General features: G+C 38.6%; 1 protein-coding gene across 1 annotated transcript in view; it reads right to left on the reverse strand.

The window, feature by feature from the left end:
• CCDC7 (coiled-coil domain containing 7) overlaps window positions 1-18057 on the reverse strand; it is a 394100-nt gene that overhangs the window by 237316 nt on the left and 138727 nt on the right. Inside the window, exon 19 of the mRNA XM_032259671.1 lies at window positions 73-174. Coding sequence (XP_032115562.1) covers window positions 73-174 — 102 coding nt within the window. The remainder of the gene's footprint in view (window positions 1-72; window positions 175-18057) is intronic.

Consider the following 18057-nt stretch of genomic DNA (forward strand, 5'->3'; position numbering starts at 1 on the left):
CTCAAAGAAAAAAAGACCTTCTGATGAGTTAACTTAAAATAGCGTAAAGCTATCTATAATTATTATACTTACCATTTTGTCTTTCCATACTATAAGTTCTTTGTTCTATTTGGACTTTTGTTACTGAATCTTTATTTACAGCCATAAGATTTTCATCTGGAACTTCACTGTCAGCTACATAAAAAGAAAGATCTATTGTGAAGTCTCCATATCTCACATTTTAAACAAGTGCACAGTAGCATTTTTGCTCATTCTCATAAAGTCATGAGTAAATTACCATAAAGCTAGATCTCACATGAAAATTGTGAGAAGTTTTAATAGGTGTATGTTGCTGTTTTATTATTTCCAGGCATAATGTTAAGTAGGAAGAAAGCAAATAAACAAATGAAAACAAAAAATACATATCTAGAATGCTACTTTTTAGATAAGAATAAAGGGGAGATGAAGAAAAATACTGAAATAGAAAATTACCTTCACGAATTGTAATGTAAGAAAAATTAACCAGAAAATATACACAGTTACCTTTAACGGAGAAATACAAAAAGAAGAGATAAAGGAGGAATGAAACTGCCCTAAGTATACCTTTTGCATATTTTTCACTTTGGGAAGTAAGTTTAATGCACAATTCCAAAACACACACACACACACACACACACACACACACACACACACATATACATATATATATATACACACACACATACACACACACACATACATATATATATATACACACACACATACACACACACACATATACATATATATATATACACACACACATACACACACATATACATATATATGCATATGTATATGCACATGTGTATATTATGTGTATGTATACATATACATGCATAAAGCAAAATCAATAGAATTGGGGAAACTATAACTCAAAGAAATAAGTGAACCTGCTGAGGGAAATAACAAATCATTAATTCAAGTAACGGGTGAATACAAACTTGACAAATATCCTCAGTCTTGGTCAAGAGAGTAGGGTGCAAATAAAATCACAAAATAATTTTAGTAAATTTACTTTTCTAGTGCTATGAGCAAAGCAATTCTAGAACAAATTGAGAAGCATTAGAGAATAAAGCAAATGAGTACATGTGTTATTAATGTTCAGTCAGATTTACACTGCGGAAAAGAAAATAAATATGCACAAAATGAAGGAAGGCAAAAACAAGACCTGAGAGGATAAACTGGAATTGAAGATGTCCATGAGAACTCATGATTTCTAAATATGCTTATTTGTATGTATATGTATGTATGTGTACATAAGAACGTGTGTATGAATATGTGTGTGTGTGAAAATTGAGGGGTCCTACTCCAGATTAAAATCCTGTGTGTGATTTTTCATGCCCAATTGTTAGCAATTACAGATAGGCACTACAACAATCATAGGTGCAGGCTTCAATATCCCACTTTAAATAATAGACTGAACAACTAAGCATTAGATCAAGAAGAAAATAGAATTGAAGACTATGATAAAGTAAGTAGAGCTCTTTGGAAGTCTATGGATACCCATAGAAGACTCTATCCTACAAAAGACAAATACATGTTGCTCTGTAGTATACTTGGAAATCTCTAAGATATGTAATATGTTAAGCCATAAATGAATCCTTGATAAATTTAATAGTATTAAACTCATACAAAAGATATTCTTCAATTTATATGAAATGACATTAGAAATCAATAACAGGAGGAGATTTGGGGAATTCATAAATAAGTGAAATTTAAACAACACTATCCTAAATGACCAATGGGTCAAAGAAAAAATAGGTCAAGATGAAGAAAAAACAAAAACACACCACACGAAAACTTATGGGATACACCTAAAGTGATGCTTAGAGGAAATTTACAGCTGCAAACTCACACTGAAAGAGAAAAGAGACCACAATCAACAAAACTTTCATCTTATAAGCTAGCAAAAGAAGAGCACAATAAATCTAAGGTAAGCAGAAAGAACATTTGTTTATTTATTTATAAATAAATAAAAGAAAGACTAAGAAAACGAAAGTGAAAATTAAAAACCCCATGCTGGGTTGGTTTAAAAACCAAAAATCAATCAATTGATTTATTAAGTGATACTAATAAATGATTTCCTTTATAATCATCTCAACAGTTGGAAAAAAAGTAAACTTCAAATCCTTTCTTAAGAAAAATACTCAACAAACTGAAAATGAAAGGGAATTTCATAGCTAGCATCATACTTAATGGTGAATGCTTTCCACTAAAGTAAAAAACAAGACAAGCATGTCTTATCACTTCTGTATAACATTCTAACGGAGTTTCTAGCCAGAGAAACTAGCCCCCCACTCCCACAGAAAAAGGAAAAGAAATAAAATGTATCTGGATGGAAAAGTAAGAAAAGAAGTAAAACTCTCAATTTACAGATGTTTTATAAAGAAATTTAAGAAACACCTACACGCACAAACCCATCCCAAAGAGGAATTAATAAACCTATTAGAAGAAATAAATTTAACAAAGGTTTCAAATTATAAGATCAATACACAAAATTCAATTGTATGTGCATATACTAGCAATGAACAGTTTCAAAATTAAGGAAATAGTATCAAAATAAAACAGTTAAAGAATGACTTTTTAAAAATCAAGTATAAAGGCCTGTATACTAAAAATACAAAGAATCATTGAAAGTAATTAAATAGAATATAATTTCGGGATGAGAGGAGAGAAGACGGCCATTTAGGAACAGCTCAGGATTGCAGCTCCCAGTGAAAGCACAGAGGGTGAGTGGATGCCATGTTTTTATTGCCCACAGACTAGGAAATTCCCAGGCAGAGGAGCTCCAAGGTCGCCAGCATGGCTGTTTCGGTCAGCACGGCTGTGCTGGCTGGCGCTGCTGCTTTGCCCCACGCGGCGCCCCGGAGCAGCGGTTCTCCATACAAAATACACCGGTCCGGGTGCCCTTTTGGCTGGTGATTGGAGCCACGGGAAGTCGCCCATTCGCCAGTTCAAAAAGGGGACTGAGCAGAGAACCAGGAGAGTAGATTCCAGGGCAAAAAAAACAAAAAAAAAAGCACCACCCACACTCGGGGTGGTGTTTAAGCCAGCCCAGTGAGTGGCCACAGGGGAAAACAAACAGACCCCGGCACCTCTTCAACAGGCGGCTGGAACACCAACTTAAAAAAGGCTCTGAGGCAGGGAGCCAGGCGATCAGGCTCGGCTGGTACCACCCCAACAAAAGAACAACAATCGGAAACTCTGGATTGAGGCTTTCACAGCAAGTGAAGCTGAACTCGGGACGGTCCAGCTCTGTGGGGGAGGGGCGTCCGCCATTATCGAGGCAGCCCGCCGTTGCCAAGGCAACCCGCCATTACCCAGGCAGCCCGCCGTTGCCAAGGCAACCCGCCATTACCCAGGCAGCCTGCCGTTGCCAAGGCAACCCGCCATTGCTGAGGCAGCCCGCCATTGCCAAGACAACATGCCATTGCTGAGGCAGCCCGCCGTTGCCAAGGCAACCCGCCACAGCAGAGAGACTCCACCTCAACAGAGGCGGACCACCATCGCCAAAGCAGTTCTAACTACACCCATATAAACAGGACTGTGGAGCCCACAGCAGCTCAGCAACGCCTCTATAGGCCGACAGTGACTAGGCTGCCTCCTTGCTGGGCTGGGCAGATCTGAAGGAAAAAAAAAAAAGAAGGCGGCAGCATAAGGGAAACTCATAAATAAAGCCCTAAATCCCTGGGACAGAGCACCTGGGAACAAAAAGCAGTTTATGAGTTCTGCTGCAGCAGACCTAAATGTACCTGCCCAGAAGCTCTGAATGAACAACAGAGCTCACAGCTCACCATTTGAGATCCTATAAAGAAGAGACCATCTCCTCAAGCAGCTCCCTGACCCCTATATATCCAAAGAGACACCTCATAAAAGACAGATCAGATTGACACTAGGCGGGTATCCTTCTGGGACAAAGATAGCAGAAGAAGAAAACTGGTAACAACCCTTACTGTTCAGCAGCTGCTGCAGGTGAACCCCAGGCAGGCAGGGCCTGGAGTGAACCTCAGCAGGCCTACAGCAGAGGGGTCAGACTGTCAGAAGGAAAACCAAGAAACAGAAATAACCTCATCATCAACAAACAGAACGTCAATCTGAAAGATTTGAGACCCAATCTGAAAGCCAGCAACTACAAAGTCGACAGGTGGATAAATCCTTAAAGATGGGAAGAAACCAGCACAAAAAGGATGAAAACACCCGAAACCAGAACACCTCTCCTCCTACAAGGGATCACGACTCCACACCAGCAAGGGAACAAGGTTGGAGGGAGAACGAGTGTGATGAAATGACAGAATCAGACTTCAGAATGTGGGTAGTAAGAAACTTCTGTGAACTTAAAGAACATGTTCTAACCAAATGCAAAGAAACTAAGAACCTTGAAAAAAGATTTCACGAAATGCTAACGAGAATGGACAAAATAGAAAGGAATATAAGTGAATTGATGGAGCTGAAAAAGGCAACACGAGAACTTCGTGAAGCATGCACAAGTATCAACAGCCGAATTGACCAAGCAGAAGAAAGGATATCAGAGGTCGAAGATCAACTCAGTGAAAGAAAACGGGAAGGCAAGAATGGAGAAAAAAGGGTAAAAAGGAATGAACAAAGTCTCCAAGAAATGTGGGACTATGTGAAAAGACCTAATCTACGTTTGATAGGCGTACCTGAATGTGAGAAAGAGAATGAATCCAAGCTGGAAAATACTCTTCAGGATATAATCCAGGAAAGCTTCCCCAACCTAGCAAGGCAGGCAAACATTCAAGACAAGGAAATACAGAGAACACCACAAAGATATTCGTCAAGAAGAGCAACCCCAAGGCACATAATCGTCAGATTCACCAGGGTTGAAATGAAGGAGAAAATACTAAGGGCAGCCAGAGAGAAAGCTCGGGTTACCCATAAAGGGAAGCCCATCAGACTCACAGCAGATCTCTCAGCAGAAACCCTACAAGGAAGAAGAGAGTGGGGAGCAATATTCAACATCCTTAATGAAAAGAACTTTCAACCCAGAATCTCCTATCCAGCCAAACTAAGCTTCGTAAGTGAAGGAAAAACAAAATCCTTTGAGAATATGCAAGTACTCAGAGATTTCATCACTACCAGGCCAGCTCTACAACAGCTCCTGAAAGAGGCTCTACACATATAAAGGAACAACAAGTACCAGCTCAACTAAAGGGCACAACACCCAGCTAGCACCAAAATGGGAGTATCAAATTCGCACATAACAATATTAACCCTAAAGGTAAATGGACTAAATGCCCCAATCAAAAGACACAGACTGGCAAATTGGATAAAAAGACAAAACCCAACGGTGTGCTGCATCCAGGAAACTGATCTCACATGCAAGGATACACAAAGGCTCAAAATAAAGGGATGGAGGAAGATTTACCAAGCAAATGGAGAGCCAAAAAAAGCAGGAGTTGTAATTCTCACCTCTGATAAATTAGACTTTAAAGCAACAAAGATCATAAGAGACAAAGAGGGACATTACATAATGGTAAAAGGATCGATGCAACAAGAAGAGCTAACGATCCTAAATATATATACGCACCCAATACAGGAGCACCCAGATACATAAGGCAAGCTCTTAATGACTTACAAAGAGACTTAGACTCCCACACAATAATAGTGGGAGACTTTAACAACCCATGGTCAACATTAGACAGATCAACCAGACAGAAAATTAACAAGGATATACAGACCTTGAACTCAGACCTGGACCAAGCAAACCTAATAGACATTTACAGAACTCTCCACCCCAAATCCACAGAATATACATTCTTCTCAGCACCACATCACACCGACTCTAAAATTCACCACATAATTGGGAGTAAATCACTCCTCAGCAAATGCAAAAGAACAGAAATCGTACCAAACAGTCTCTCAGACCACAGTGCAATCAAGTTAGAACTCAGAAGTCAAAAACTAACCCAGAACCGCACAGCTTCATGGAAACTGAACAACTTGCTCTTGAATGTTGACTGGGTAAACAAGGAAATGAAGACAGAAATAAAGATGTTCTTCGAAACCAACGAGAATGAAGACACAACATACCAGAATCTCTGGGACACATTTAAAACAGTCTCTAGAGGAAAATATATAGCAATGAGTGCCCACATGAGAAGCAAGGAGAGATCAAAAATTGACACCCTATTGTCAAAACTGAAAGAGCTAGAGAAGCAAGATCAAAAAACCTCAAAGTCTACCAGAAGACAAGAAATAGCTAAGATCAGAGCAGAACTGAAGGAGATAGAGACGCAAAAAACCCTTCAAAAAAATCAATAAATCCAGGAGCTGGATTTTTGAAAAGATCAACAAAATAGACAGACCACTAGCCAGATTAATAAAAAAGAAAAGAGAGAATAACCAAATTGATGCAATAAAAAACGATAAAGGGGATATCACCACAGATTCCACAGAAATTCAAACCAACATCAGAGATTATTACAAACAACTCTATGAACAGAAACTGATAAACCTGGAAGAAATGGATAAATTCCTGGACAGTTGCCTCCTGCCAAGCCTAAACCAGGAAGAAGCTGAAACCCTGAACAGACCCATAACAAGGTCTGAAATTGAGGCAGCAATTAAGAGCTTACCACCCAAAAAAAGCCCAGGTCCAGATGGGTTCACAGCTGAATTCTACCAGACATACAAAGAGGAGCTGGTATCGTTCCTTCTGAAACTATTCCAAACAATACAAAAAGAGGGAATTCTTCCCAAATCATTTTATGACACCAAAATCATCCTGATTCCAAAACACGGCAGAGACTCAACAAGAAAAGAAAACTTCAGGCCAATATCCGTGATGAACATAGATGCAAAAATCTTCAATAAAATACTGACAAGCCGATTGCAACAGCACATCAAAAAGCTTATCCACCATGATCAAGTAGGCTTCATCCCGGGGATGCAAGGCTGGTTCAACATACGCAAGTCTATAAACGTAATTCACCACATAAACAGAACCAAAGACAAAAACCACATGATTATCTCAATTGATGCAGAGAAGGCCTTTGACAAAATTCAACAGCCCTTTATGCTAAAAGCACTCAATAAGCTAGGTATTGATGGAACGTATCTGAAAATAATAAAAGCTTTTTAAGACAAACCAACAGCCAATATCATACTGAATGGGCAAAAACTGGAAGCATTCCTCTTGAAATGTGGCACCAGACAAGGATGCCCTCTCTCACCACTGCTATTCAATATAGTATTAGAAGTTCTAGCCAGAGCAATCAGGCAAGAAAAAGAAATAAAGGGCATTCAAATAGGAAAGGAGGAAGTCAAAATGTCCCTATTTACAGATGACATGATTGTATATCTAGAAGACCCCATCGTCTCAGCCCCAAACCTCCTGAAACTGATAAGCAAGTTCAGCAAAGTCTCAGGATACAAAATCAATATGCAAAAATCACATGCATTCCTATACACCAATAACAGACTTAAAGAGGGCCAAATCAAGAACAAACTTCTGTTCACAATTGCCACACAGAGAATAAAATACCTAGAAATACAACTAACAAGGAATGTAAAGGACCTCATCAAGGAGAACTACAAGCCACTGCTCAACGAAATAAGAGAGGACACAAACAGATGGAGAAACATTCCATGTTCATGGTTAGGAAGAATCAATATCGTGAAAATGGCCATACTGCCCAAGGTAATTTACAGATTCAATGCTATCCCCATCATGCTACCAATGACCTTCTTCACAGAACTGGAAAAAACCACCTTAAACTTCATATGAAACCAAAAGAGAGCCCGCATAGCCAAGTCAATTCTAAGCAAAAAGAACAAAGTGGGAGGCATCACACTACTGGACTTCAAACTATACTACAGGGCTGCAGTAATCAAAACAGTATGGTACTGGTACCAAAACAGAGATATAGACCAATGGAACAGAACAGAGGTCTCGGAGGCAACACAACATATCTACAACCATCTGATCTTTGACAAACCAGACAAAAACAAGCAATGGGGAAAGGATTCCCTGTTCAATAAATGGTGTTGGGAAAGCTGGCTAGCCATGTGCAGAAAGCAGAAACTGGACCCCTTCCTGACACCTTACACTAAAATTAACTCCAGATGGATTAAAGACTTAAACATAAGACCTAACACCATAAAAACCCTAGAAGAAAATCTAGGCAAAACCATTCAGGACGTAGGTGTAGGCAAGGACTTCATGACCAAAACGCCAAACGCATTGACAACAAAAGCCAAAATAGACAAATGGGACCTAATCAAACTCCACAGCTTCTGCACAGCAAAAGAAACAGTCGTTAGAGTGAATCGGCAACCAACAGATTGGGAAAAAATTTTTGCAGTTTACCCATCTGACAAAGGGCTGATATCCAGAATTTACAAAGAACTAAAACAGATTTACAAGAAAAAAACTAACAAGCCCATTCAAAAGTGGGCAAAGGATATGAACAGACACTTTACAAAAGAAGACATACATGAGGCCAACAAACATATGAAAAAATGCTCATCATCACTGGTCATCAGAGAAATGCAAATCAAAACTACATTGAGATACCATCTCATGCCAGTTAGAATGGCTATCATCAAAAAATCTGGAGACAACAGATGCTGGAGAGGATGTGGAGAAATAGGAACACTTTTGCACTGTTGGTGGGAGTGTAAATTAGTTCAACCATTGTGGAAGACAGTGTGGCGATTCCTCAAGGACACAGAAATAGAAATTCCATTTGACCCAGCAATCCCATTACTGGGTATACATCCAAAGGATTACAAATCGTTCTACTATAAGGACACGTGTACACGAATGTTCATTGCAGCACTGTTTACAATAGCAAAGACCTGGAACCAACCCAAATGCCCATTGATGATAGACTGGATAGGGAAAATGTGGCACATATACACCATGGAATATTATGCAGCCATCAAAAACGATGAGTTTGGGTCCTTTGTAGGGACATGGATGAACCTGGAAACCATCATTCTCAGCAAACTGACACAAGAGCAGAAGATCAAACACCGCATCTTCTCACTCATAGGCGGGTGTTGAACAATGAGAACACATGGACACAGGGAGGGGAGCACTACACACTGGGGTCAGTTGAGGGGAAATAGGGGAGGGACGGCGTGGGGTGGGGAGCTGGGGAGAGAGAGCAAGGGGAGAAATGCCAGATGTAGGTGATGGGGAGGAAGGCAGCAAATCACACTGCCACGTGTGTACCTATGCAACAATTTTGCATGTTCTTCACATGTACCCCAAAACCTAAAATGCAATAAAATAAATAAATGGGAAAAAAATAAAAATAAAAATAAATAAATAAATAAAAAAGAAAGTAATTAAATAATATATGATAAATGAGAAGACAACTTATGGTTATGTATTTTTAGACAATATTGTTAAAAGGACAATATATTTCAACTGATCTACAGATTTGACTTAATTCCTATCAAAATACCAGTTGGCTTTATTTATTTATTTATTTATTTATTTATTTTTGTAGAAGTTGAGAAGGCAACACTAAAATTTATCTAAAAATTTAAGGCAACCAGAATAACCAAAACAATCTTTAATAAGAAAAAACAATTTGGACGACTGTCACTTTCCAATGAAAAAACTCGGCACAAAACTTCAATAATCAAGAGTGTGGCACTTGTATAAGCAAAGGTATACACATATATGGAATACAATTGAGAGTTCAGAAATAAACCCTTACATTTATGGCCAAGCAATTTTTTTCTATAAGAGCACAGTGGGTAGAAAATAGTATTTTCAACAGCTAGTACTGAGAACTGAATATCTAGATATAAAAGAATAAACTTGAACTCTAACCTCACACTATATGTAACTCAAAGTGGACTGCAGACATAAATATTAAAACTATGAAACCCTTTATTAAAAATATACAGAAGTAAACTTTTGTGACCTTTTTTAGACAATGGTTTCTTGCATATGACACCAAACGCACAAGTTAACAAAAGAAAATATAGATAAATTGAACTTCAAAATTAAAAAAACTTTTTTTTGCTTCAAATGACACCATCATCTAGAGATTTAACTACTGATTCACATGTCCACCTCAGCTAAAGCTGTCAACCAGAGAACCTACATGGGACCTTCCTGTGCCTTCAGCTTCTCACAGAATGGCAGCTGGGTTCTGAAAGAAAATATCTTAAGATAAATCTTCCAGAGACTATGTACCCCAGGTAGACACCACATGGCATCACTTTTACCTATTATATTATGGAAATGGTTTTAAGCCAGCTAAACTCACAGGAGTCTGGGTAGACCCCATTTCCTGACTGGAAGAACCCTCAAATAATTTGGGGCTATATTTTTTAACTGACACAGCATATAAATTATAAAAATTGATCTCAATTTAGAATTATTTTGGATCAACCCAGTAATGCATATTATACAGTTCAAAATGATCCATGTACTGAGAAGAAATATGTATATTCTGCAGCCAAAAAATAAAATATTCTTTATCTATTAGGTCCATTTATTCCATAGTGCAGATTAAGTTCAAAGTTCCTTTGTTTTTTTGTTTTTGTTTTTGTTTTTGGTCTGGGAGATCTGTTCAATGCTGTACGTGGAGTGCTGAAATCCAGCTATTATTGTATTGGGGTCTACCTTTCTCTTTAGCTCTAACATTTGCTTTAACTATCTGACAAAAATAAGCAATGGGAAAAGGACTCCACGCACTAACCCCATACCGAGCACAGCACCTTATAATAAGGGAAGGAAGACCCTACTACAAGCTTCTTTCCAAGAAGTAAGGGGGTTTGTTTTATACACACACACACACACACACACACACACACACACACACACGCACACACGCATACGCACACACACTTTATGCCATAGGGCTTGACACTTAAATAATCATGCTTGAGGAACAGCAGGGACAGGGGATGAGAGGATTTCCCTCAAGGACAAAAAGTCAGAGGCAATTTGAACCATGTGAATACTCCCAGCACTAATACTCCTGAGAACAGCTCAGAACCACATGAATACTCCCAACACTAATACTCCCAGCACTAATACCTGGCTTGCTTCAGTGATAACCACAAACTAGAAGACTCCCCCTCTATAAAGTAGACTTGAAACTTCTGTTTTTATGAACAGATTAGGCACTCCAGTGCTTCCTTCCTGGATGCTCCTGAAATAATCCCAGCCTTACAATATCACAATGAAAAGAGGTTGGAGTCCCCTGACAGCGAGAGTGGAAGGGATGGCACCCCCTGGGCCTTCTCCTCTGCATTTCTACTCAGATATTCCTGACATCTCTCATTAGAGAGAGGCTAGGGGAAGTCTCCATGCCAAAAAGGAAAAGGTACCTACTCCCTGCACCTTATTCTCTGGTTTGCCTTAGAGACAACTCCAGACCAAAGTCTCCCCCACTGCTAGGAGGGTGTGAGACTTCTGCTTGCTAATATTTGCTTTATCTATCTGACAAAATAGTGAGCAAAACAGTGAGCACTCCTGCACATTCTTCTCTGGCTTCCTCCAGCAATAAATCCAGATCTGAGGACTCTCTCTTGTAGTTTATATATACATCAAAGACCCCAAGTTTTATAGCCTTCACCCAGAAACTGACTCTCAAATCACCTACCTGTGGAATCTGACAGAGTTCTAAACTCCTGAGTCTCCTAGACCACAAAGAACAAAGAGGTGACTTTTAAACTTACCAATATTCAGTAGTTATCTCCCCTGGTTCAAATTTTGAAGTCAGATCAAAAGTACAGGCATATGCCTCAGATCCAACCTTTGGTATAAAGCAAAAAGACTGAGACATAAACTCTGCCACTCAATCTCTAGGCATGGAAAGAAGAAATGTAACACACAACTAACAACACAAGCCACAAGGGACTGACTTCTATCCCACACCTCTCCAGGCAATAGCATAACTTGACACTCTCTAATTTCTAAGACTAAGAAAAAAAAAGTCTCAAATGAAAGAAAGGAGACTACCACTGATACTACAGGAACACAAAGAATCATATAAGACTATAATGAACAATTATAAACAATATGATTACAATGAACAATAATACACAATAGACTGGATTATCTAGAAAAAGTGTATGAATTGCTAGAAAAAAATGCAAGCTATTAAGACTTAATCAGAAAGAAATAGAAAATTTAACAAAGCAGTAACAAATAAAGAGATTGAATCAATAATTTTAAAAAGGTTCTCATCACAAAAAGCCCAAGACCTGGTAGATTCACCATTGAATTCAACCAAACATTTCAAGAAGAACTAATATCAATCCATCTCAAACCCTTCCAAAAAACTGAAGAGGAAAGAATACTTTCAAATTCATTTTATAAGGCCAGCATTACCTGGAACTGTCAGATAGAAACACCATAAGAAGAGAAAACTACAGGTCAACATCCTTGATGAATGCAGATACATAAATTAACAAAACACTAGCAAATCAAAGTCAATGTCTCATTAAAAAGGTCATTCTCATTATAAAGATCATTCTTATTAAAAAGATCAAGTAGAATTTATCCCAGGGATGTAAGCATAGTTCAACATATGTAAATCAATAAATGTGATATAAATTCATATCCTGAGAAATTATATTCAATAAAATCCAAATTGTCTGAGAAGTAAAATTATCTCTGTTTGCAGAGATGATCGTATATGTTAAAAAACTAAAAATAGCATAAAAACTGTTAGAAGTAATCAATGAATTCATTACATTTACAAGATATAAAATCAACACACAAAAACCAATAGTATTTCTTTACACCAACAACACACTATTCAAAAAATGAACTAATGCGACAATCCCATTTTCAACAGCACCAACGAGAATAAAGTTCTGAGGAAAAAATAATTAAAAAGGTTAAAAAGTCTATACACTGAAAACTATAAAACATCAAAGAAAGAAAACAGGGAAGACACAAATAGATGGGAAAATATCCTGTTAATGGATTAGAAAAATTAATAATGTTAAAACGTCCATATTATCCAAAGCATTCTACAGATTCAATGCAACCTTTACCAAACTTCAATAGCATTTTGTATGCAAATAGAAAAAAAATTATAAAATATATATGGAACCTCAAGAGACCTCAAATAACCAAAGCAAATTTGAGAAAGAAAGCATAGTGGCAGCCATCACACTTCCTAATTTCAAATTATATTATAAAGCCATAGTCATAAAAATAGCATGGTACAGAGCAAGATGGCAGAATAGGAAGTCTCAGCCTCCATTATCCCACAGAAAGTTCAACTAACAACTGTCAAATGCCAGGATATCTTTTTGAGAGATATCAACACTTGAAAACAAGCCTGAGAAAACTACATGAACCACAGAATGAAATGAAAATTAAATTAGAAAAGTAAAAAGAATGCTCTCACTTTGACCATGTTGTCCCTTCTCCTCCCCAAAGTCAGCAAAATACCAGTTGGGGAGGATTTCCCTAGGCTTATAGTTTATAAATAGGAAAGGAGAACTGGAGGCAGTCATCAACTCCACTATCATTCCAAAACACTTCCCAGAAAGCCCACTTTAATCTCACCTCTCAGGATAACCTGGGAGCAATAGCATGGCTAAAACTCTAAAAGCACGAAGAAGCCAAATGAGAAGTTCAACTTGGTTTTAGTCTGTAAGCAGCTAATCTCCACATACAGCCTCAGAGCCCAAATCAATGACCATGCCAAGGTAGGGAGACATAGCCTCTGCCCACTTCAGAGAAATCTAGAGGCTAGAACTGTTTGACCTGGGAAGTTAAGCAATGGCTCCACTGAGACAAAGCCCACCCAACAACCTCAAACAGAAAGGAAGACTCCCATCTTTGCACATTTCAGAGAAGTGTAGGGGCTACATCTTCTTGACCTGGGAGGTCAAACAGGCACTCAACTCAGCCAAGAGTCCACTCCATGCTCAATCCTCATAGAGAGGCAATCCTCAACTATGCGTCTCTAAAGAACATAACTTCCAGTCCTGCACATTTTTAACACTAACCCCACCTAACTTTGAATCCCAACCTGCAGTCTTGTTCAACTGCAGATCCCAAGAGCAGAACTGCGTGGCCAGAAAATACACCCTGTGATGGAACTGACCAGGAGCCATCATGGTATTCAGCTAGCAGCCCCACCTCACATCAGAGCAAAGGCAGTGTCCAGTTGTGAGCAGGACCAACAACATACTTCATCTGTGTAGGGTCTAAACATGCTGGCCCTTCCAAAAGCACAGGGAAGACTGAATATGTAAGGTATATGCGTGAAAAAAAACACCTGTAACAGTCAGAAGATGGGGCTGTTTCCTCAAATGCAAAACACAAGGACACAAGGATTACAAAGAATCAGGAAATCATGATATCTCTAGAAGAAACTGATAAGCATCCTCTAATGGAACCTAAAGAAATGGAGATATATAAAATGACTAAAAGATAGTTCAGAATAATGCTCTTAAAGAAGTTCAGTGAACTATAAAAATATACTAATAGTAAATGTAATGCAAATTTAAAAACAATATAAGAATAAAGTTAAAAAGTTTGATAAACAAATAGAAACTAAAGAAATGGAATTCTGGAGAGAAAGAATACAATAGAAAGTTTCAATAGCAGAATCAAACAAAGAATGAGCTGAAAGAATATTTGAAACTATCTAGTCAGAGGAAAAAAAGACAAAATAATGAATAATAAGAAAGCATACAGGAATTATGGAACTCCATCAAGAGACTAAAAAATTCACATCATAAAAGTTGCAGGAGAAGAAAGAGAAAACGAGAAAAAGTATATTTAATTAAATAATGGCTGAAAACATTATTAATCTGGGGATAGGTGCCAACAATGAAGTACTCGAAGTGAAAAGGTTTGTATCAAATTCACCCAAAAGAAGAGTTCACCAAGAAACATAATAATGAAACAATCAGAAAGCAAAGAAAAAAAAATTCTGAGAGCAACAAAAATAAACATATTACATACAAAGAGTGCAAATATGATTATCAGTGCATTTCTCAACAGATATACTACAGACCAGAAGTAAATGGGATTATATATTCAAAATGCTTAAGGAAAAATCTTCAAACCAAGAATACTTTACCCAGAAAAGCTGTCTTTCAGAATGAGGGAGAAACAAAACTTTCTCAGAGAAATAAAAGCTAAGGAGTTCATCACCACTGTCTATGCCTTACATGAACTGCTAAACCAAGTTACTTAAAATGAAACAAAAGTATAATAATTAGTAACATAAAATATATGAAAGCAAAAACTAAATAGTGTAAGTAAAATAGATCCATGTTCAGAATACTCTGTAACTGTAGGGATGGTATAAAGGCATATTCATTCCCATTGCAAGATTTAAAAGACAAACCTATTATTAAAAACTATAGTTAAAATAAATTGTCAAAATACGTTAAAAAATGATGTAAATTCTGACATCAAAAAGATCAACTGTAGGCGGAAAGAAAAAGTGTAGAGTTATTGTATGCAGTCAAAGTTGTTATCATATTGAAACAGGATGCCATAAAATATTCTACATAAGACTCATGATAACCACAAAGTGAGAAACCTTTAGTAGAAGAAAAAAAAAGAATTCAAAGAATACCACTATCAAAAACATTCAAACCACAAAGTAAGACAGCAAGCAAGAAAGAAAATATCAAAGTACCTAAAAACAAACAAAAATTAACAAAAAGGCTGTAGTGCTTACCTATCAATAATTACTTTGAATGTAAATGGCTGAATTATCCAATAAAGGACATAGAGTGAATTTTTAAAAAATTTTTAAAGATCCACCTATATGCTGCATACAGGATACCTATCCCACTTTTTAAAAAACACATCGACACAAAGTGAGATGTTCCACATAAATGAAAACCAAAAGAGAGCAGAGGTCACTATACTTTTGTCAAAAAAATAAAATTTCCAATCAAAAACTGTAAAAAGGGACAAAGAGGACTTCTGCCAAGATGGCCAAATAGGAACAGCTCCGGAGCGCAGTTCCCAGTGAGAGTGATGCAGAAGGTGAGTGATCTCTATATTTCCAATTGAGGTACCAGGTTCATCTCAATGGGACTGGTTGGACAGTGGGTGTAGGCCAAGGAGGGCAAACCAAGGCAGGGTGGTGCGCTGGCTTACCCGAGAAGAGCAAGGGGCTTGCCCCCTCCGACCCAAGGGAGACCATCAAGGACTCTTCTGGACACTCCAGCACTCCAGCTCAGTTACTGCACTTTTCCCATGGTCTTTACATCCCACAGACTGGGAGATTCCCATGGGTGCCAACAACACCAGCATTGTGTGTTTCCAGCACAAAACTGGGTGGCCATTTTACCTGGTACTGTGGGTTTCCAGCACATAGCTGGGTGGTTGTTTTAGCCCATATCTGGAATGCCTGTGAGACAGAACTGCCCAATACCTTGGAAAAAAAGGAGGCTGAGGGTAGAGAGCCAAGTGACCTGGCTTAGTGAGTCCCACCCCTACAAAGACCAGCAAACTGAAACCCACTGGCTTGAGATTTACATAGACAGCACAGCAGTTTGAGCTCAACCTGTAACATCGAACTTGGTGTGGGGAGGAGCATCTGCCATTACTGAGGCAGTTCTAACTTTGCCTCTGTAAACAAAATCCCAAGGAAGTTTACACAGCAGCAGGGCAGAGCCAGTAGCTCAGCAATGCCTCTGCAGGCAGACTGTGACAAGACTTCCTCCTTGCTGTGCAGGGCATCTCTGAAAAAAGGCAGCAGTCCATCCAGGACTTACAAGTAATACCCCACCTTCCCAGGACAAAGAACTTGGGAAAAGGGACAGTCAAGAGTTCTGCTGAAACAAACTTAAACATCCCTGCCCAGCAGTTCTGAAGGGAACAACAAAGCTTCCAGCACAACACGAGCTCTGATAAGGGACAGGCTGCCTCCTCAAGTGGCTCTTTGACCCCTGTATATCCAAAGAGGCACCTCATACAGGAGAGCTCTGGCTGACATCTGGTGGGTACTTTTCTGGCATGAAGCTATCAGAGGAAGAAACAGGCAGCAATCCTTGCTGTTCTGTAAGCCCCACAGGTGATTCCCAGGCAAGCAAGGTCTGGAATGCACCTCTAGCAGTCCTGCAGCAGAGGGGCCTGACCACTAGAAGGAAAACTAACAAACAGAAAGAAATAGCTTCAACATCAATGGAAAGGACATCCACTCAAGAAACCCCATCTGAGAGTCACCAATCAAAGACCAAAGGTAGATAAATCCATGAAGACGGGAAGGAACAAGTGCAAAAAGGCTGAAATCACCAAAAATCAGAATGCCTCTCCTTCTCCAAGGGATCACAGCTCCTCATCATGAAGGGAACAAAACTGGATGGAGAATGAGTTTGACAAATGGACAGAAGCAGACTTCAGAAGGTGGGTAATAACAAACTTCTCTGAGCTAAAGGAACACACTCTAACCCAATGCAAAGAAACTAAGAACCTTAAAAAAAGGTTAGACAACAAGCTAAATAAAATAACCAGCTTAGAGAAGAACATAAACGACTTGATGGAACTGAAAAACACAGCACAAGACCTTCGCAAAGCATACACAAGTTTCAATACCCAAATCGATCAAGCAGAAGAAAGGATATCAGAGATGGAAGATCAACTCAATGAAATAAAACAAGAAGGCAAGATTAGAGAAAAAAATGTAAAAAGAAATGAACAAAACCTCCAAGAAATGTGGGATTATGTGAAAGATCTAATATATTTTTGATCAGGGTACCCAAATGCAACAGGGAGAATAAATCCAAGCAGGAAAACAATCTTCAGGATATTATCCAGCAGAACTTTCCCAAATTTGAAAGGCAGGCCAACATTCAAATCCAGGAAATGCAGAGAAGACCACAAAGATATTCCTCAAGAAGAGCAACCCCAAGGCACATAATCATCAGATTCACCAGGGTTGAAATGAAGGAAAAAATACTAAGGGCAACCAGAGAGAAAGGTCAGGTTACCCACAAAGGGAAGCCCATCAGACTCACAGAGGATCCCTTGGGAGAAACTCTACAAGGCCAAAGAGTGGGGACCAATATTCAACATCCTTAAAGAAAAGAACTTTCAACCTAGACTACATA

The sequence above is a fragment of the Sapajus apella genome, unplaced genomic scaffold, assembly GCF_009761245.1.
Source record: "Sapajus apella isolate SASKATOON/1434 unplaced genomic scaffold, GSC_monkey_1.0 scaffold111, whole genome shotgun sequence".
Lineage (NCBI taxonomy): Eukaryota > Metazoa > Chordata > Mammalia > Primates > Cebidae > Sapajus > Sapajus apella.